Consider the following 21,794-nt stretch of genomic DNA (forward strand, 5'->3'; position numbering starts at 1 on the left):
GTGAGATGATGGGTGTGTTAACCTTATTGTGGAAATCATTTTACAATATCACATATAACAAATCATCATGCTTTATACCTTAAACCTACACAGTGTAATTTGTCAATTATATCTCAATAAAGCTGGGGGAGAGGCGAGGACAGGCAGTTGTGAGCGCGTTTCACTGTACATGCTAGAGCAAACGGAGGAATATGTGAGTACGGGGCTCAATTTTTAACCAGTTTTCTCTAGGGTGAGGAATTTCAAAACCTCAATTTTTAACCTTCTATTTGAGCTTCTTCTGTTCATTCTATTTGGAACTTCATTCATTGCTGAGTACCAGAGCCTTTGCAAGAAGTTTCAAATAAAAGCATACATGAATGGACCCAGGTTCTTCTTTAAGAAAAGATTTATCTATTTATTTGAGAAAGAGAGCAAGTACAGAGGGTGGGGGCAGAGGGAGAGGGAGAGAGAGTCCCAAGCAGACTCTGTGCTGAGCACAGAGCCTGACCCAGGGCTTGATCTCATGACCCTGAGGTCACAACCTGAGCAAAACCCAGAGTCAGACACTTAACCGAGTGGGTCACCCAGGGAACCCCTGAATAGACCCAGGTTATTGAGAAAGGGTAGAGATGCCAGGATGAAGTCTGTTCTGAGCCTCAGAATGAGGGAAGAGTTATTCCTGGGTAGATTCACTGAGAATAAAGGCAAAGGGCAGATGGTTCTTAAATTTCTGTCAGAGGAAGGTAGAAGAGGTGTTTCCCAAGGCCCTCTAGTCTCCTGTTGACCAGTTGTAAGTCAATAGTCTTCCCCTTCTATTCCTGCCCACAAAGAATGGCCGTCCGTAGGACCTTGCCCCCTCTCCTGAATATCCTAAAGGACGATCTCCAGCTTGCACCTAGGGACTGATTGTTGCTTCACTTACCTCCAACTTGGCTTCTCTCTCAGCCAAATAGGGTGTAGGAGAGTTGGTCATAACATAGTTTCAAATAATTTTTATAATTAAAAAAAAAAAGTCTTCCCAAACATTATATTTTGGATCTGCATGCCAGTGTTGATCAGAGGTTTACTTTTAACTTTTGATTGTGGTTCTTTTTTTTTTTTTAAGATTTATTAATTTATTTGAGAGAGCGAGCAGACTAGCGAGAACTTGAGGGGTGGGGTGGGAATGGGAGCAGAGGGAGAGGGAGAGGGAGAATCAGACTCCCTGCCAAGCAGAGAGCCCAACTCAGGGCTCAGTCCCAGGCCCCCGGGATCACGACCCGAGCTGAAGGCAGATGCTCAACCGACTGAGGCACCCAGGACCCCTTGACTGTGGTTCTTGATCAAGACCTTACCTAATGTTGCAGAAGTAACATCCTGTTTCAGTACCCAAGGACCCCAAAGCCCTCCCTTCCTAACCCCTCTTTCACCTTGCATCTTGATCTTTAGTTTATTTCCAACTTCCTGTTCCCTTTCAAACAGAAGACTTCAGCATTCTTTTTTTTTTTAAAGATTTTATTTATTTATTTGACAGAGAGGCATAGTGAGAGCAGGAACACAAGCAGGGGGAGCAGGAGAGGGAGAAGCAGGCTTCCCGCAGAGCAGGGAGCCCGATGTGGGACTCAATCCCAGGACCCTGGGATCATGACCTGAGCCGAAGGCAGACGCTTAACTGTTGAGCCACCCAGGAGCCCAAGACTTCAGCATTCTTACCTATTTTCATTTTCTGATATCAGAGCTCACAACCTCACTTTGCATCTCATTGATATGGCCCTGTCCCCTTTGTTTTTCCTTTTATTTAAGTTTTTTATTTGGAAATAATTTCAAACTTGCAGAAAAGCTACAAGAATTAAAAAAAAAAAATACTCAGAATACCAGTAACCCTTTACACGGATTCACCTTCTGTTAACATCTGGCTATATATGCTTTATCATTTGCTGTCTATCTCTCTGCCCCAATTTTTTTTTCTGAACCATTTGAGAATAAGTTGGCCATTTAGTTATAAATACTTAAGTTGTATTTCCTAAGAATTAGGATTTCTGGGCACTTGGGTGGCTCGGTTCGTTAAGCAACTGCCTTCAGCTCAGGTCATGATCCTGGAGTCCTGGGATCGAGTCCCGCATCGGACTCCCTGAAGGGAGTCTGCTTCTCCCTCTGACCATCCCCCCTCTCATGTGCTCTCTCTCTCATTCTGTCTCTCTCAAATAAATAAATAAATCTTAAAAAAAAAGAATTAGGATTTTCTCCTACATAACTACTGTATAGTTATCAACCTCAATTAATATAATGCTGATATCATACTTTTATCTAATTTAGTGTTCATATCCCAATTTTGTAAATTAATCCAATAATTTCTTTTTTTTTTAAGATTTTATTTATTTATTTGACAGAGAGAGACACAGCGAGAGAGGGAACACAAGCAGGGGGAGTGGGAGAGGGAGAAGCAGGCTTTCCGTGGAGCAGGGAGCCTGATGCAGGGCTCCATCCCAGGACCCTGGGATCATGACCTGAGCCGAAGGCAGACGCTTAACGATTGAGCCACCCAGGCGCCCCTCCAATGATTTCTTGTATGAAATTTTTTTCTTCCATTACAGGATCCAGTCTAAGACCAGATACTGCGTTTGTTTATCCCATCTCTTCAACCTCCTTTAATCTAGAACATTTCCACAGCCTTTTTTTGTCCTTTATGACATTGATCTTTTTAAAGAATATGGGTCCCTTTTTATTTTTAATCTTTAAAAAATATTTTTCTTTGAGAATTTTTTTGGGGGGCACCTGGCTGGCTCAGTCAGTTGAGCATCTGACTCTTGGTTTTGGCTCAGGTCATGATCTTAGGTCATGGCATTGAGCCCCACGTTGGGCTCCATGCTCAGCATGAAGTCTGCTTGAGATTCTTTCCCCCTCTGCTCCTCCTTCTGCTTGCACTCTCTCCCTCTCTCTCAAATAAATAAATAAAATCTTAAAAAAAAAAGGCGTTTTTTTGGTGCCACAAGCCCCCTTCCCTGCCGGTGCTAGCCACAGTTACATCACACCCAAACCCTACAGGTATTCTTTTAAAAAACAGAATATTCCTCATTTTGTGTTTGTGTGATTTTTTTTCCCCTGTGGTTAGGTTCAGGTTATACATTCCCCACTGGAATACTACAGCTAGAGGCACATGTGTCTGTCTGCCCCTCATTGGTAATGTTCAGTTTGATAACCTAGTCAAGGTGTTGTTCAATTTCTCCATTGTATAGTTACTACTTTCCCCCTACTTACTAATTAGCAATCTGGGGGACAAAGCTTAAGACCATACACATGTGCTCCTTCTCAAAATAACCACCTCCTCAGTTTTAGCATCCACTGATTAGTCTTGCCTAACCAATCTTTATTATGATGACTACAAAATGATGAGTTTCACCCCCAGCATTCACTCCACATTCACCAGTTGACATTCAGCACTATGCTGCAAGCGTCCTCCTCTCGCTTCCACTGATTTGTTTCTTTGCTTGTCTATTTGTTACGGAATCATGGATCTCTAATTTTCTCCAAAGGTCCATAAATCATTACTGTCCTTAATTATTTAGTGCTCAAATATCCCAGATCCGGCCAGGGGAAGCCCTTTCAATCTCACTTTCTATGTCCTTATGACACATTTTTATTTATTTGTTGGGGAGAGACAGAGAGAGAGAGAGAGAGAGAGCACACAAACAGGGAGTGGCAGACAGAGGGAGAAGCAGGCTCCTTGCTGAGCAGGGGTCCTGGGATCATGACCTGAGCTGAAGGCAGATGTTTAACCGACTGAGCCACCCAGGTGCCCCAAATTTTTAAATAGTCTCTTACTTTCTGCCATAACAAGATGCTCCAGCCTCATCTTTTGCTTCCACCCCAATCTCTTGCTTCCACCCCATCCCCCAACTTTCTCCTAAGGCCATTCTTAGAGATTACACAGCAGGAGGAATGCTTGAAGATGGTGCTTGAAGAATAAGGAGAGTGTTCAAGAAGGCACCGTGGTCCACTGTTTCAGATGCTACTGAAAGGTGGCAGGACAGGGCACATCACCTTTTCCACTGTTGTCCCAGGCAGGTGCTCTAGAAAAGGAAAGATGTGTTTGGACCATGCAGATGCAGTTACTGAGACCTCTACTATGTGCTGGGCACTGTGAGGGATACAGATTAGAAGACACCCATTCCAAGGAGGTGGTCCAACAAAATAGACACACACGTCCATAAATACCCATAATACACCCCTGCAAGTGCTTTCATTTTGCTGTCAATAAGGTACATACAGGGGTTTTGGGAGTTCTGGTATGAAAGACAGTATTTAAAGCTGGGAGAGTTGGAGTAGGTTTCATCGAGGTGACTTGGGTTAGACCTTGGAGGAGAGTAAGATTTGGAAAAATGGTTTTCCTGGTGAAAAAAAAGTCACTGCTTAGTTATGCTGAATCAGGTATGACTTTGCAACTTCATTCAACTAGATCCAGTCTCCTGCTGAGTGCTGTGAAGCACAGAAAGAAGGCCAGTGAATGTAGGGCAGCACTCTTGCTTGACGCCCAACTAAGGAAAGAACCGTCATGATGCCATCTAATTTTTATTTTCAGACACAGATGAAACATGTCCTTCATTCACCAGACTGAGCTTTCACAGTGCAGTGGTTGGTACAGGACTAAATGTGAAGTTGATGCTCTACACAAGAAGAAACTGGACCTGTGCACAAGTCATCAACTCCACAGTTTTGGGAAACTTGAATGTGACCAAGAAAACCACCTTCATTGTCCATGGATTCAGGCCTACAGGCTCTGCTCCAGTTTGGATGGAGGACTTAGTACAGGGTTTGCTCTATGTAGAAGACATGAATGTGGTTGTTGTTGATTGGAATCGAGGAGCTACAACTGTAATATACAACCATGCCTCTAGTAAGACCAAAAAAGTAGCAATAGTCTTGAAGGGATTTATCGACCAGATGTTGGTAAGAGAGAATTCTCTTATATGATTCAGAGCCAAATTAAAACTGGCCCATTCTCTGGAGATTTAAAACCAAGATAGATAAAAAGATAAAACCAAGAGGGACTGTTTTGAAAACCCAACTAAGTCTCAGGGAAGGTAGAGAGCACAGCTGGAGGGAAGGCCCACAGGTATGGTCGTGCAAGTTGTGCTCTGCACAGGGCACCCATCTAAGGGAGCACCAGTGTCATGGTACACACTGTAGATCTATATATTTATTATGATATTTTCCCAGTTAAGTGTCCTCAGGAAGGGACATCTTTTTCTAATTCACATAAAGGTGTCTTATGGGTAAGAGAGGTTCTGTCTGGGGGGTTTCTGGCTTCACTGTGTAGAGTTTCCTCATCTTCTCAAGCTATTCCCTTTCCCAGAAATGCCTAAAGTTTACCGACCCGATTATCCACAACCAAAACTGATACACGTGGGCTGATTGGAGATCTTTGTGTATGATTTATGTTTTTAGAAGACTCACAAAGATTACATAAACCTTAAATTTTATCTAGTGATCTATCTCATGAATTTTCCCCTTTACAAAAATAACAAAAAGCAACCAAAAAAAGTGACTTTATATCAAAACTACCTCAGAGAGAATCAGGCCTGGTGGCCACTGTAGGCCAGGGGCAACAGAATTTTCACAAAAGCTCCCCACTTAAGCCACGGCCCTGGGAAAGTGAATAATATTAACATGACTCACCGCAGGCTGTCCCAGCTGACTGCAGTCAGTGTTGTCCCCACCCCTACTCCTTCCTTCTCTGTCTGTGATGACTTTATGAACTGAGCCAGCATGAAGATAAAGGAGTTCACCAAAATGTTTCATTGCCCTTTTCCTCAATTGGGAGGGAATCAGAGATGTCCCAGCTTGATTTCTAGCAGAAGCATGGATGGAAACACCATGGCATAAAGGTTAAGGCCCAGGCTTTGAGTTGAACAGACTGGTTTGACTCCTGCTCTGCCCCTCCCCACCTGCCTGATACTGGGCAGGTTACTTTGACTCTGGGCCTCAGTTTCCTCTTCTGTATAGTCAAAAGAATGGTATTTACTTTGTGGGGTTGTTGTGACATTTAAGTGAGCTCATAGATGTAAGTTGCTTAGAAATGTTTCTCCTAAGAACTGTTTCCAAAGTCAAGTTGAGGAAATTTCTCTAAATGTTGTCAACTCCTTGGCTCCTCACAATTTATAATGATGGACCTCTTGAAATTCCAGGTACAAGGAGCTTCTCTTGACGACATTTATATGATTGGAGTAAGTCTAGGAGCCCACATAGCCGGGTTTGTTGGAAAGATGTACAATGGGCAGCTGGGGAGAATTACAGGTAAGCCTTCCTGTGAATGGGCACGGGTTAGTCAGCCCGGGTGGGATGTTCACTGAGGGAACATGATGCAGGCAATCCACGTCCTTGGGTTTAAGGCCAGCTCTTCCAATTACTTGACCCCTCTGAGTGTGTGTCCTCTTGTGCAAAGGAGAGACCATGATAATACTGACCTCAGGTTATTACTTAATAAAATACACTTGGTAAATGATATAAAATATAAAGTATATAAATATATAAATAAGATAAAAAATAAATAAAAATAAAATTTAAAATATACAATATAAAATATGTTTAATAAAAAAGCACTTTGTAAATTGTATATGCAATAGAAAAGATTGGTGGTAACTATTTCTCTTCTGGTTAGAAAATACAGCTGTGGCCTTTGGGAATTTTATCTGTGCCCTCCAAACAGATAGCCATCTTTCTTTCACTTAATCTAAGATAGCCTGAGCCACATACCTAATATGTTTCCATTCCCAGACACAGTTGGAGTCTCATGATAGAAAGATGAGATAGGAATTTTGATAGTGAGGTTTTACCCTCTGAATATCAGCTTTCAGGACCAAGCTGAATGAAAACTCAGAAATACAGCAGACGAAACCCCAAAGGCCCCCTTGCTGGGTTCTCTTGCCTACTGCTCAGGCAACTTTTCCACAGCCACAGAGGACTGGCTGAGGGAGGCTTTCTGTTTCAGAGACTCAAGGCTTGCCCCCCTCCCCCATTCATACCCTTCCCAGAATCCATCCTCAAAGAGAGAGAGCTGTTTTCAATCTAGGGAATCTGGAGGGTAGAAGTGAACAGCGGAAGGAGAGATTCAAGCCAATTGTAAACTTTTAGCATCACAGTCTCTGAATGTGCTACTTGACTGGTACCCTGAGCAAGTCATTCCCATTCTCTCTCTCCCTCACACACACATCACTGGTGTCTCCTCTAGCCCGCTACTTGAGGTCACATTGTTTTGTTTTTCCTGGGTCTTTTTTCTTTTCTCATCTCAGTGAAAGTGGCCAAGGCCACCCTCATTTTATTTACCTGCTTTCTAGGGAGGCAGAGTTCTTTTTAAGTTTTTAACATTATTATTTTTATGTTTTAGAAAGCAACATGTCCTTTGTAAAAAGTTTCATTTCCTGGGGCGCCTGGGTGGCTTAGTCGGTTAAGCATCTGCCTTCGGCTCAGGTCATGATCCGGGGTCCTGGGATCAAGCCCCGCATCGGGCCCCCTGCTCTGTGGGCAGTCTGCTTGTCCCTCTGCCCTTCCCCGCAATCATTCTCTCTCTCTCTCTCAAATACATAAATAATGTATGTATGATATTTACTTTGTTTCTCCTAAGAACTGTAAATAATGTATTTGAGAGAGAGAGAGTGAGAGAGAAAGAGAGAGCATGGGTGGGGGGGGCAGAGGGAGAAGCAAACTCCCCAGTGAGCAAGGAGCCCAATGCGGGCTTGGTTCTGGAACCCTGGGATCCTGACCTGAGCCGAAGGCAGACACTTAACCAACTGAGCCACCCAGGCACCCCCATAAATAAAATCTTAAAAAAAAAGTTTCATTTCCTTTATGGGATCAAAGGATAGATAGCTTGAATCTGCTTGTGTCTCTTATCCGTTGGGAGCTCTTCTGGCGGGTGGGATTTTCCCCAGTGGTGCGTTAAGAACCCGCACAGCTCTCCCCACCTCGCCCCACCCCCATAGTCCTGATTTGTGGTGTTTCCTGATCTCCATGGTTTGAATATGCTCACCACTGCTGATTTCAAGCTGCCAGCCTGACATCACCAATCACAAAGTTTGGGAAGAGATGAGCAAAGTCTATAGTCTAGTGCTGGCCCTAGCAAACTCCAGCCCACCACTGCCTCATTCTGTCTCACCCCCCATTTTGCTCCCAGCAAATCTGTTCCCACCACTACTATGAACGTGAGTGCGGTGTAACCTGGTTTCTGACCATGGATGGGAAGTCCCCAAGCCAGCCTGCCTTCCGCTCTGGGCCTGGGTACCGCTAATGGTTCACACCTCAATTTTCTGGCTCCCCTGACTTTCCCACATTCTCCAGATGCCTTATCCTCTCTGATCCTCACAGTCAGTCTCTACTGTCCTCCAGAGCAGCTTCGGGGTGAAACGTTTCCCTTCTCTGCTCACCTTCCACCACCTTTTCTGACTGGCCTCACTGGATTGTGGAGTAGGAATTGGGCCTGTTGCCTAGAGACACAATTCACACCTGACTCCCCCACATTGGATGGTTCTACTTGTTAATTAGCTAGACCATAATGGCTGCTTCATTTCCTCCATATCTCTCCTTTCATCTGCCCTTCCTTTGGCTTTTTCTCTCCAGGCACCTCTCCTGGTTTTATTTCTCATTAACTTCTTAATGTTTTTGTTTTTGTTTTTTTTAATTTTGAATAAGCTCCCTGCCCAACTTGGCTCTTGAACTCATGACCCTGAGATTAAGAGTCGTGTGCTCTACTGACTGAGCCAGCTAGGCGTCCCCTATTTCTCATCAACTTCTTTAACACAAGATGGTGGACCTTAAGTGGATTTTAAAATATTCCAAGTACCTACATCACTTGATAATACATTGTATTTGCTTCTCAAACTTAAGGGTGTGTCAAAATCCCCTTAGGGGTGCTGGTTACAATACCAACCTCCTGAACCAGCAGTCTGGAGTTGGGGTCCAGGAATCTACCTTTAAGCAGAAGATGCAGGTGGTCTGAACCCCATACTTTGAGAAATGACCTTGGAGCTATGCTGTCCAATCCAGTAGCCACTAGCTATATGTAGCCACTGAGCACTTGAAATGTGGCTAATACAAATTGAGATGTTCTGTCAGTACAAGACACACACTGGATTTCAAAGACTAGGTTAAAAAAGTGATATTAAGAAGCCTCAAATTTTTTATATTGATTACATGTTGAAATGGTAATATTCTGGATATGCCAGGTTAAATAAATGGGGTTGAATACAGTGTATTATTAAATTAATTCTTCTTACTTCTATTTACTTTTTTTTAAAGGTTTTATTTATTTATTTGAGAGAGAGAGAAGGAGAGATAGAGAGCACGAGAGGGAAGAGGGTCAGAGAGAGAAGCAGACTCCCCGCTGAGCAGGGAGCCTGACGCGGGACTCGATCCCGGGACTCCAGGATCATGACCTGAGCCGAAGGCAGTCGCTTAACCAACTGAGCCACCCAGGCGCCCTCTATTTACTTTTTAAATTGGCTTCTAGAAATTTTAAAATTATATGTGTAGCTCACATTATACTTTTATTGGACAGCATTGCCTTGGAGAGTCCATGGTGAAGTTGGGGATGGGAAAAGGAGGCCCCTTGAAACCGCACGCAAAATATCAGATGTCTGTCTGCGGAGGGGTCTATGTTGGATGTCTGTCTGTCTGCAGAGAGGTTTATGTTGGATGTCTGTCTGTCTGGGGAGAGGTGTAGGGCTTTCTTCAAATTCTCAGATTTGTTAATGTTGTAATAAAAGTCAGTGAGCACCATCTAGATACTTCTGGTGATCTTTGAACAATAAGAAAGAGCTCCATTTTCCCATTGTGTTTCTATTCTATAATCATCTCAAAATGTTCTGGATTCAGATCCAGTAGTCCTTTTATACGTCTTCTGAAATAGCTATTAATTCTACCTCCATTTTGCAGATTTAAAAAAAACCTGAGGTTCAGAGAAGTAAAGTGACCCACCTAAGGTCATATAGCTGGTTGGTGTTAGGTTTGGGGCCTCAAGTCACATCTCTCTGACTCCAATGGTCTCTGTCCACACAAAATATATAGCTTTTTAGAGCACTGTAACTGTGATTTTTGGCTGACATTGTAAGCCAGTTATTTGCTATGAATTGTCACCAAGGTGATATTTCCAAACTTCCTACCTCCATCTCCATTTGTGCCTTCTGTCCTAATTCTCAGTAGCACCCTCATCACTCTCAAAATTGCTCTGGTTTGAATGTTCATTCATTCAAACTGATTTCTCTGTTGTGGATCTGGAGGCTGCTATAAACTGGGGCTCTCACTATTCCTTTTCTTAGACCAAAAGTGCTGCTATTTTATGGGGGGAGGGGGGCTTCCTTAGCAAACTCTTTCTAAGGTCGTGAGTTTCTCTTGCTGTGTTGAGAATGTCCTGTGGACCTGGGTGTCTGGGTGTTGGTCCATCTCCACCCACATCAGTTTCAGTGGAGAGCAAACTGAAGAAGAAAAGCTAGAGGGGTGAGGAAGAGAAAGATAAGGAAGGGAGGCGGATCAAGACAAGCCTCAAGGAAGCAAGAGAGTTGGGAGAGGAGAAATAGAAAGATTGAGGCCAGAACCAGGGAAGTCAGGCAAGAATGCCATCTCTTGGATTTTATATCGAACACCAGGGGATGGAAGATGACATTTAAAATGACTTTCTTAGACTCAGGACTCCGAGACATCCCTTGGAACCTTCTTCACTCCGGGTAGGTTGCTAGTAAGCAGCGTTTTGGGGAACCTCTGGTGGTTTGTCGTTGACTGTTGTTTTTAAAGTTTTTAGTTTGTGGTTACATCACCGGAGCTGCACTCTTGTTTTTTTAGCTGATGGTTAGGAACGCCCAGCTCGCATTGACTAAGGGCAAGAAATCAGCTCAGGCATTTATGGGGTGGGTTAGTTCTGCAGGAACTGACACCACACCTCTATGATACCTGGCCTGATCAGTGAGTTTCACACTTTTCCACTGGGTCTGGCAATGAAACCAAGAGTTCAACAGAGAGAGGTCATTGCATTGTGAGGCTGCGGCTCTTAAGACACTTGATCTCCCTGAACCTCGCTTCCTGCATCTGTAAAATGGGAATAATAGCTACTCAGCCTCCCAACAGGCTTGCGATGTGGATCATATGAGCAAGTATATATGAATAAAAATTGACACTGTAAAGGAGTTTTATTAATAACAAGACGGAAAGGTTGAGGGAGGTTTCTGGATCATTTAAGATGGAATAAGCATAAGCATAGCATCTGCTTTTTATATGTACCCTCAGGCGCTTTTTTCCTGAGGAACCGGTTTATCCCCATGCCCTGGTCCCCCAATGTGCACTCCCTGCTGTTGAGCCCTGCACAAGATACAGTTCCTAATGGGGTCTGGATGCCATTCCCAGGGGACACTGCCAGGCTAGCCATCTCTTCTGTGGGAAAAGGCTACAGGGCTGTGGAAAGGTGCCTGAAAAAGCAAGATGGGAATGTGAGTGCTTGCCCACCCGAGAGTGCCCCGCAGCCAGTTTGCCATCCTCATGGGGAGGGATCAAAAGCTGGGCTGCCGGTGACTCATGGCGTGGGGCTGCCAAGCCAACTCGGTTTTCTTTCCAGGTCTCGACCCTGCGGGCCCTTTATTCAATGGGAGACCCCCTGAGGACAGATTAGATCCTGGTGATGCACAGTTCGTTGACGTCATCCATTCCGACATTGACGGTAAATTATCCTTGTGGGTCAGTGAGTACCCCCTCCCACGCTCCAAAAGAGTCTCCCCCTGAGGGGATCATCATGCAGGGGTGGATCAGGTTCCTCCAGATTCCCTCTTTTCCTGCAGGGCAGGATTCCAAATCCACCGAAATAACTGAAGGGACGCTAGTTTAATGTAGGCATCCAAGATGTCTTGCTGGAGCGGAGGTGCTTTTCCCATCAACGTTTCTTATTTTTAAAGTGATCATCTTGACCAATCCAAGTGCAGGCTGATTTGCACACCATGTGGAGAAATGTTTCCATATATGCAGCAGGCTTTGGATGCATGATTTCTGTTTTATTTTCGTAAGCTGAAAGATATGTTCAAGTGTGGTGTCTCTATGGAGAGAATTCTGAGCCATCTATAGCTCTCCAGCTCTCTGTGGCTCTTCTTGGCCATTTCTGTCTTTTATGGTGTTGATTTCATATCAGGGGGTTGGGGTGATGTTAAAGATGGGTCTTTATATCCAGATGTCTGGGAGAAGAGCCAGAGTAGGAACCTGGGGAGGGTTGAGGGAACAGAGCAGAGTAGTCTTTAGTAATACACCCTCTTTGTGATACAACCACCTGAAAAACCCTTAATCAGGGGCACCTGGGTGGCTCAGCCTGTTAAGCATCCGACTCTTGATTTCAGCTCAGGTCATGATGTCAGGGTCAGGGGATCGAGCCCCCCATCTGGCTCCATGCTCAGTGCAGACTCTGCTTGTCCTTCTCCCTCTGCTCTACTCCTCCCCTGCCCCTCATACCCTGTCCCTAAATAAATAAATAAAATCTTAAAAAGAAAAAAGGAAAGAAATTGCCATCTTTGGAAAAAAAAGAGAGAAAAAGAAAAACCCTTGACCACCTATCACAGGCTCTCCGGTATGGTATTCAGCAATTGTTGGCCTTAGAGGAAATGTCTCTGTGAAATGGCTGCATTCATACTATGTAGTTTGCAGAGTATTACCTTCCTTAAGTGCAGTACCTCAATGCCATTTTAATGCTTGATGGAATGGAGAGATGGAATTTTTTATTCTTGGAGCAAGAGTGAATTTTGAGGAAAGAGAATAAGCTTTGCAGTCAGGCAGAGGGAGGCGCAGATCCCCGGTTCTGTCCTTTCTAGTGGTGTCATTTTGTTCAGTAAATCCTCTGAACCTCAGTGTCATCATCTGTAACTTACTTCATCTGAATTTACCAATGGCTACTTTTTTAGACATGGTGAAAATTAGAGGACAGGTATATTTGACACCTAGTACCATGCCCACAGACACATGTAGGTTCTCAATATGTAATAGCTATTATTATTGCAGTGATGCACTATATATGTAAACGTGTATCATTTAAATCAAGCATTTTACTGATTGTTTTGTGGTTACAAGGTTAAAGAGAATAAGCAATTATTAAAGCAATCTACAATTCTTTCTAAATAATTAGGTGGGTAACTTTGGGCAAAATATTTAAATAAGTATAACAACAACACCACCACAATCCCTGCCTATATCCTTCGAGCAAGTGAACTACGCAGTGTGAAAAGTTCAAAAATAAAAGCCTAATGTATTCTCCTTTAGCACTGGGCTACAAGGAGCCATTAGGAAACATAGACTTCTACCCAAATGGAGGATTGGATCAACCCGGTTGTCCCAAAACAATATTGGGAGGTAAGTGCAGATACTTTATATATTGTACAGTAGTGGTTTTATTTTTATTTTTATTTTTTATAAAGATTTATTTATTTATTTGAGAGAGCAAGAATGAGAGAGAGAGAGTACATGAGAGCGGGGAGGGTCAGAGGGAGAAGCAGGCTCCTCGCTGAGCAGGGAGCCCGATGCGGGACTCGATCCCAGGACTCCGGGATCATGACCTGAGCCGAAGGCAGTCGCTTAAACAACTGAGCCACCCAGGCGCCCACAGTAGTGGTTTTAAAAGGCATATTTTAAAAATCTGATCTTATTCTCTGGATAATAGTTTTTAATAGAAAACAAATCATTGGGATGCCTGGGTGGCTCACTCAGTTAAGTGGCTGCCTTCGGCTCAGGTCATGATCCGAGGGTCCTGGGATCAAGTCCCGCATCGGGCTCCTTGCTCAGCAGGGAGCCTGCTTCTCCCTCTGCCTGTAGCTCCCCGTGCTTGTACTCTCGCCCACGCTCTCTCTCTCTAACAAATAAATAAATAAAATCTTTAAAAAAAAAAGAAAACAAATCATTTGAGAAGATAGAGATAGTATAAATATAAATTATATCTTAAAAATTATTATTCAGATATACTCCTTAAAAAAAAGACCCATTGCAGCATTATTTACAATAGCCTAGATATGGAAGCAACCCAAGTGTCCATCAATAGATGAATGGATAAAGAAGATGTGGTATACTTATACAATGTAACATTGCTCAGCCATAAAAAGGAATGAATCAAATCATTTGCCACAACATCGATGGAACTAGAGGGTATTATGCTAAGTGAAACTAGTCAGAGAAAGACAAATACCACACGATTTCAATCAAATGTGGAATTTAAGAAACAAAACAAACGAACAAAGAAAAAAGAGACGAAGAACGGACTCTTTAACTATAGAGAACAAACCGATGGCTACCAGAGGGGAGGTGGGTGGGAAGATGGGTGAAATAGATGAAGGGGATTAAGAGTGCACTTACCATGATGAACACTGAGTAATGTACAGAATTGCTGAATCACTATATTGTACATCTGAAACCAATATAACACTGTATGTTAGTTATACTTAGTTTAAAAAATAAATTTTAGGGCGCCTGGGTGGCTCAGTTGGTTAAGCGACTGCCTTTGGCTCAGGTCATGATCCTGGAGTCCCGGGATCGAGTCCCACGTCGGGCTCCCCGCTTAGCGGAGAGTCTGCTTCTCCCTCTGACCCTCCCCCTTCTCATGCGCTCTCTCTCTCTCTCAAATAAATAAATAAATAAATAATCTTTAAAAAATAAATTTAAAAAAATAACCATAACCATATGATTAAAAGCTATTATGAATTATTTCTCTCTCTTGAAAAGGTGTGTCCTTGATCTAGAAGTTCCATATCTAGGAATTTCTCCTAGAGAGATAATGGAAAAGGTAGACAAAAATCAAAGTGCAAAGATATCTGACACAGCGTTATTTATAATAGCTAAATTTTTAGAAATAGTCTAAATATCCAACATGGAAAATGGTTAAATAACTATGGTATGCCCACATAAAGGAATATAATTGTTAAAAAGTCATATTTTCAGATTAATGAAAATGCTTACAATAGGATATTAAGTGAGAAAGACACAAAACTACAGTATGATACCGATTTGTTTTTTTAAATGTGTATTTGTACATGTGTAAGTATAGAAGAAAAGACTAAACATAAATGCTGCAAATAATTATTAGTGGTAAACTGTGGATATTGGACTTCTAGGTGATTTTTGCATCATCATCTCCTCTTGTATTTTCTAAATGAGCATTTGTTATTTTATAATGAGAAAAAACTCACAAAACAAAAAAATGGGTGGTTAGAGGGGAACATAAAAGTAATATGGGGGACAGAATAAAAAAACCCATCCTTAAGTGCTCTGAATATGTATTTCACCATTGCTAGAGAAAGTTAAATAATCAAGGTTGTGATTCTAGAAAAAGATGATCTTGTTACAAAATGGTAGTTGTATACAGCCCCGTGGAAATGACACGGTGTTTGGAAATGATCCAGATGAAATGGCTTAAGTAGGGTCTACCATATTGTACCATAAATGGTGCAGGCTCAAATTCTGTCCTGTGTGGTGTAGTGTAACTACCTCTCAGAAGCCAAAGATAATGTGCCTTGCTTATAAAGGACATTCTCTGTATTGTTATCAATGTCATTGTTTCTGCAAGTGGAAGTTCCAGGAACAATAATTCAATACTGACCTGTCAGATTTAGTCCAGTCCAGCGTGGCCCCATGCCAACCCATGCTTCTCTTCTCTTGCCCCAGTTTATTTCTGTCCTTCACTGATCTCCTCTATGGGCATAAGTGGACTCAGAGGGAAGAGGAAACATGGGTCTGATTCCAGCACTCAATGCCTCTCCAAGCCATGAACTCATAATCATAACTCTTCTTTTCCTGGGGTTCACTGTTTCCTACCCAGATCCTCACCTCCTTTGTTTACCCATCTTTAGGACCCTGCTCCCTTTTCTGAATGACTTACTTCATCATCGGCCCCACCCACCTTCCAATAACCTTTCAGTGCTGTGTGCTGTCGTGCTTCATCATGTCCAACCCTCCTGATGCCATCTCCGCACTTCGCAGCTTTCCCCTCTCACCATTGCACTGCCTGGCACCCGCTAGGAATTAACTGGAGGCTTTCCTCACCTCTTCTTGCCCATTCATGGCTTCCAGCGCCACTTGCCATTGTTCACTCCCTCTTACTTCATTCACGCTTCACCCTGTAGCAGAAATGGAACCCCTACCTCTGGGCTTCTCTCATGAATACCCTGTGTACGCCCATTAGAGAACCCCTTAGGTCTCTGCCAGGTCAGCCCCCACCTTGGCGTGAGAACATTCTGGAGCTGTCATGGAGCCTTGTTAATTGAGTACAAGGTCCAGGCAAACTTGCTAACTTTTCCATGGCTCTCAAAAATACTAGAGAATCCTTGGGGCGCCTGGGTGGCTCAGTCGTTAAGCATCTGCCTTCGGCTCGGGTCATGGTCCCGGGTCCCAGGGTCCTGGGATGAAGCCCCGCGTCGGGCTCCCTGCTCGGCAGGAAGCCTGCTTCTCCCTCTCCCACTCCCCCTGCTCGTGTTCCCCCTCTCGCTGTGTCTCTCTCTGCCAAATAAATAAAATCTTTAAAAAAACAAAAAAAACTAGAGAATCCTTATGTTTATCTCTTGCCGACTCCCTGTGATCGCCCCTCATGCTTCTATTCTGAAAATCTCCCTACCTATAAACCCTCACCTCTTAAAGGTGACCTAAATGTGCCTTTTTACCTAGATTGAGATCTCACCTGAGGGAGCCATTCTGTCTCTCCTCATTTTAGTTTACAAGGTCAGTCTTGACTGTCCTGTTAACCTTGTGCCCCCAGGGTGGAAGCATCCCCCATTCTTTTTTTTTTTTTAAGTTTTTTTTACATTTATTTATTATCTGAGAGAGAGAGAATGAGAGAGAGAGAGCACGAGAGGGAGGAGGGTCAGAGGGAGAAGCAGACTCCCCGCTGAGCAGGGAGCCCGATGCGGGACTCGATCCCAGGACTCCAGGATCATGACCTGAGCAGAAGGCAGTCGCTTAACCAACTGAGCCACCCAGGCGCGCCCCCCCCCCCATTCTTTTAAAAAGCTGTCTCCTCTGCCTCCCCTCCTTGGGAGTAATCCTCAATACCTTCTTTCTCTGTCTACTAGTTTAAATGTGCTTGCCTTCCGCTGAAAATCTCTGGAGCAACTATCATTGGATTTTTCTCTTCCTTTTCAATGACAAAGAAGGACATGGGTTGAATCCTGATTCTACCACATAATACCTGTGTGACCTTGGTCAAGTCATTTAAGCTCTCTGAGTCTCAGTGTCCTGCTGGGTAAAATGGGGATAATCATGCCTATCTTCTTTCATCCTGCCACGTGCCAGCGTGAATCCTGATCTATGGGTTTTTATAAGGATTCAGTGGAATAAAATACATTGAAGCTGTTAGCACAGTGCCTGGCCTATAGGAGACAGATGATGAATCGTGCGCGTGCATACCGTGTGATGCGCTATTGTTAAACGCTGCAGCTGCTCTACTCTTTGATCCTTCCTTTGACAATCAAGGATTGCGATATTTTAAGTGTGACCACCAGAGGTCCGTGTACCTGTACCTTTCTTCTCTGAGAGAGAACTGTTCTATCACCGCGTATCCCTGTGACTCCTACCGGGATTATAGAAACGGCAAGTGTGTCAACTGTGGCATACCACAAAAGGAGTCCTGTCCCCTCCTGGGTAAGTCCAAGCAGTTTTCCCCTTTGATTCACAAAGAGTTCATTTTTGGTAGAATCCTAGCACCATTTTACTATCTAAAAATGGGCCTGAAAATTACGTGGTTTAAAAAAATTTTTACTTAGTTTTTTCCAGCCAGTTTGTTCTGCGAAGTCCTCTTGGACCTTAGAAAAGCCATTTGTATGTGATTTCATCTAGAGGGCAGTGCAACCTCCCTGGACATGCCAGCATAAAAAAAGAAGGTTGCAAACGAGTTTCCAAGCCCACCCAGGGCATAGTTACCTTACATAGCCAGCTCCCCTGGGGAAAGAAACATCCTCTTCATGCACGCAACCTCTCTGCTGGGGGAGAGTCACAGAGGGCCCAGACTCTCCTGTCAAATGAGCCTTGCAGAATGACTCCTTCCAACAAACTGTGTCTGTAAATGCCCTCACACTGAACCCTGACTCTTATGTGCATGTGCAGGGTGGAGTGGGGGTCACAGATATACTGTGGAGGCTGCTTGCACATTTGCTAAGGATTGGTAGAAATATTCCAGACGGTGAGGCTTTGAAACTGGAAGATCATGAGAATTTTCTAATTGTTCAAAGGAAAAACCCATGTTAATATCAGGGCATGCTAGAGACAAGGGGTTTTCAAACTTGATTGTGCCTAAGTTAATTGGAAAGCTCTAGGGAGCTTTTAAAAATTACTCATGTTCCCATTCCGGATCAGTCAAGTCAGCATGTGAAGGCCATTCTCTAGGGGTGGGGACAGAGGAGAGAGAGAAGCCTCACTGATAGCACTCAGCCTCATTCCTGCAGGCACAAACCTAAAGGAGAGGAGTCCCCTGCTTGTTGACATAGTCATAGCAAGCTCAGGTTCTGTGCAATTTGGGGCCTAATTGTAGTTCTTCAAGAAAGCACAATGCTTGGCAAGAGTGATGCTATTTTAGGTATAAACCTGAATCTTTTTTAATCTGTATAATTAATGTATTACTGAAAAATGTCAGCGCTCTTCTTAGTCTACACAGTGTGTGGGAGAACTAGTGTGCTACTAAGAACCAGGGTGATATAATGTCAGTAAAAATGGGGGAGAGCCACTGTGGGGTCATTTTGCAAGTCTCAGCTCTGAGGGATAGGGTAGCAAGCAAGGTGTGGTGGATGCAGGGGAGGCATGCGCTGGTGGCTCTGGAGGTCCTCCCCGTAGGGGGTGGGTGTAAGAGGGAGGTTGTCTTGGTGGTGTGGGCGGTCAAACTCACTTCACTCACTACCTCCCCAGCTACTTTGACACTTACATAATACATGTTAATGTTACATTTTTCCAACTTGCTTTACAGGCTATTATGCTGATAATTGGAAAGAGTATTTAAAGCAGAAAGACCCTCCTATGACTAAAGCGTTCTTTGACACAGCCAAGGAGGAACCGTACTGCAGTGAGTGGTGGATGTGGTTGTTTGCTTTGGCCCAACTCCCTCCTTTTTTTTTTTTTTTAAATGGCTGAGCCTCAGCTTCCTGGCTACCTCTTGGCAAATAAAGGCCATGGTGGAGTGTGGACTTTGGAGCTGGAAGGACTTGGGTCGAGTCCTGACTCCAACACATAGTAGCTCTGTGACCTTGGTCAAGACATTTAACCTCTCTGAGTCTCAGTGTCCTGCTAGGTGAAATAGGGATAACAATGCCTATCTTCTGGGTTATAGGGATTAAATCTCAACAAATCATGATTGTTAGCTTCACTGGATGGCTATTCTTTTTTTTTTTTATAAATATATGTATATTTATAAAAATATACATATATATATATATTTAAAGTAAACCCTATACCTCATGTGGGGCTTGAACCCATGACCCCAAGATCAAGAGTTGCATGGTCTACTGACTGAGCCAGCCAGGTGTCCCCTGTGAGCCATTCTAATTACTAAGATCTTCCAGAAAATTTGCTTAACCCCCCCCCCAAAGACCTGAGATTGTGGCTAGGTAAAATCAGGTGTCAGCCACATCTATGGGTCAGTTCCAGTTCCAAAGCAACTGTGATGACCTTCTAAAGACATTGAGGGCTTGGGTATTCCAGATGGGGGCTAAATGGGGCAGCAGATGATTAGATGCCCTGGGAATCAAGTAGGAATTTTCCTGGGCATGTCTTGCAATCTTGTTCCCCTTTTCACTTTTCTTAGGAGCAACCCTAATAAAAGAGGTTGCAGATCAGTGGGTTTCCCTCCTCCTTTGGAGCTATGTGGGGCAGCCCAGGGTTTGCTGTCTGCCTGGTCCAAGTGAGGCAAGTGCCCGAGTAATAATGGGCCATGGAATGGCAACTCTAGGGCTAACCTTATTCCTTCATGAGACCAGCATCTCCCTGAGCCTCTGTCCCCTTCTTCGCAAGTCTGATCAAGAGATAGCCGATCTGGCTATCGTGGTGGAATCCCCATCTTCCCAGAGCATCATTGACCTTGGGAAGCAGAGAGTGGGGAGGAAGAATAATTCTCTGAACACATCATGCACTCTCACTGGTTCAGGAGGAATACACCAAGCCTATATGGTACTACTGCCAGGATTACAAAGAGGCGTCCCTTCCCAGCTACTGTAGTATATTTTAGCTTTATTTTTTTTTAACTGCATAAGACATTACTCAGGCAATATTTGTGTAGATACACCCATATATTCACCACTTTTTGGATTATCACTTTTGTCTCTTGCATTTTATAAATATAGGTATGTGTGCTGACTAATGATGGGAGAATACCCGAGCATGATAAGAATTCTAAGAGGGGAAACCTGACTTAGTCTGAGGGTCAGTGAAGGCCTCCTGGAGGAAGTGATATTAAGCCAAAACCTGAAGGATGAGCTGGCAAAGGGGGCAAAGTCAGAGTGTCCAAGTGGGGAGAAGGCCCAGGAGCAAGAGACACCTGGCAGTGCAGGTTAGATATGGCATGACTGGGGAAGACATGAGGGGGCTGGTGGGCATGGCCCAGATTACGGAAGACCTTGTCAGCTCTGGAGAGTCTCTACATGGCCGCCTGGTTGGTTTTGTCTAAAAGGGCAGGGATTGCAGTGAACCAATCGTACGCAGCAGTAGACCATGTAAGGAAGGACCACGGAAAGGAATATTAGAAAATTCTGCCCTGGATCTTTGCAGAGAAACTAGGGAGGAAGAGAACAAGAGACTCAAGTCATGAGGGAGGTTGGGTTTCTAGGAATTGACCTTTCAGGGGAGCAGTTGAGAGTGTCCCTCTCTTCCTGTGCTCTCTCCTTGTTTTGCAGTATATCATTACTTTGTGGATATTATAACCTGGAACAAGAACATAAGAAGAGGGTCCATTACAATCAAATTGAGCGACAGAGCTGGGAACATCACAGAATCCAGAATCAATCAGTAAGTTGGGCTGGGATGGTTTGCAGTTTGCTCTCTCCCTTTTTGCGCAGAGAAATTAAATCCCAAATATACCCACTTTCTTATTTATAGGTTTGTACTTGTCTTTGTTCTACAAAAGATTTAAGGGAGTAATTGCTTCTTTTATATATAGATAGATACATATTTTTTTATTAACATATAATGTATTATTTGTTTCAGGGGTACAGGTCTGTGATTCATCAGTCTTACACAATTCACAGCGCTCACCATAGCTCATACCCTCCCCAGTGTCCATCACCCAGCCACCCCATCCCTCCCACCCCCCACCACTCCAGCAACCCTCAGTTTGTTTCCTGAGATTAAGAGTCTCTTATGGTTTGTCTCCCTCTCTGGTTTCATCTTGTTTCATTTTTCCCTCCCTTCCCCTATGATCCTCTGCCTTCTCAAATTCCACATATGAGTGAGATCATATGATAATTGTCTTTCTCTGATTGACTTATTTCGCTTAGCATCATTGCAAATGGCAAGATTTCATTTTTTGATGGCTGCATAATATTCCATTGTATGTATATACCACATCTTCTTTACCCATTCATCTGTTGGTGGACATCTGGGCTCTTTCCACAGTTTGGCTCTCGTGGACATTGCTGCTATAAACACTGGGGGGAAGGTGCCCCTTTGGGTCACTACATTTGTATCTTTGAGGTAAAAACCCAGTAGTGCAATTGCTGGGTCCTAGGGTAGGGAGCAATTGCTTCTTGTGGCTCTTGATCTTCTAGGCTCTTTACAAATGAAAGTGGCACAGAGATTTATTTTCTTTTCCTTTTTCCTCCCTCCCTTCCTTACCCCCTTCTTCCCTCCCCCCTTCTTCCCTCCCC

At 43.7% G+C, this 21,794-nt stretch overlaps 1 protein-coding gene across 4 annotated transcripts in view; it reads left to right on the top strand.

The window, feature by feature from the left end:
- LIPH (lipase H) overlaps window positions 1-21,794 on the top strand; it is a 51,977-nt gene that overhangs the window by 14,618 nt on the left and 15,565 nt on the right. The window contains exons 2-8 of one of the 4 annotated variants that reach the window (XM_025877261.2): window positions 4,541-4,908; window positions 6,147-6,255; window positions 11,558-11,659; window positions 13,237-13,326; window positions 17,425-17,592; window positions 18,908-19,003; window positions 20,826-20,937. In XM_025877261.2, coding sequence (XP_025733046.1) covers window positions 4,541-4,908; window positions 6,147-6,255; window positions 11,558-11,659; window positions 13,237-13,326; window positions 17,425-17,592; window positions 18,908-19,003; window positions 20,826-20,937 — 1,045 coding nt within the window. The remainder of the gene's footprint in view (window positions 1-4,540; window positions 4,909-6,146; window positions 6,256-11,557; window positions 11,660-13,236; window positions 13,327-17,424; window positions 17,593-18,907; window positions 19,004-20,825; window positions 20,938-21,794) is intronic. The other 3 variants (XM_073896099.1, XM_073896092.1, XM_073896101.1) reach the window with 3 other exon arrangements.

This window comes from Callorhinus ursinus, unplaced genomic scaffold, assembly GCF_003265705.2.
Source record: "Callorhinus ursinus isolate GAN/ISIS: 27379988/994484 unplaced genomic scaffold, GSC_fseal_2.0 scaffold1, whole genome shotgun sequence".
Classification (NCBI taxonomy): Eukaryota; Metazoa; Chordata; class Mammalia; order Carnivora; family Otariidae; genus Callorhinus; species Callorhinus ursinus.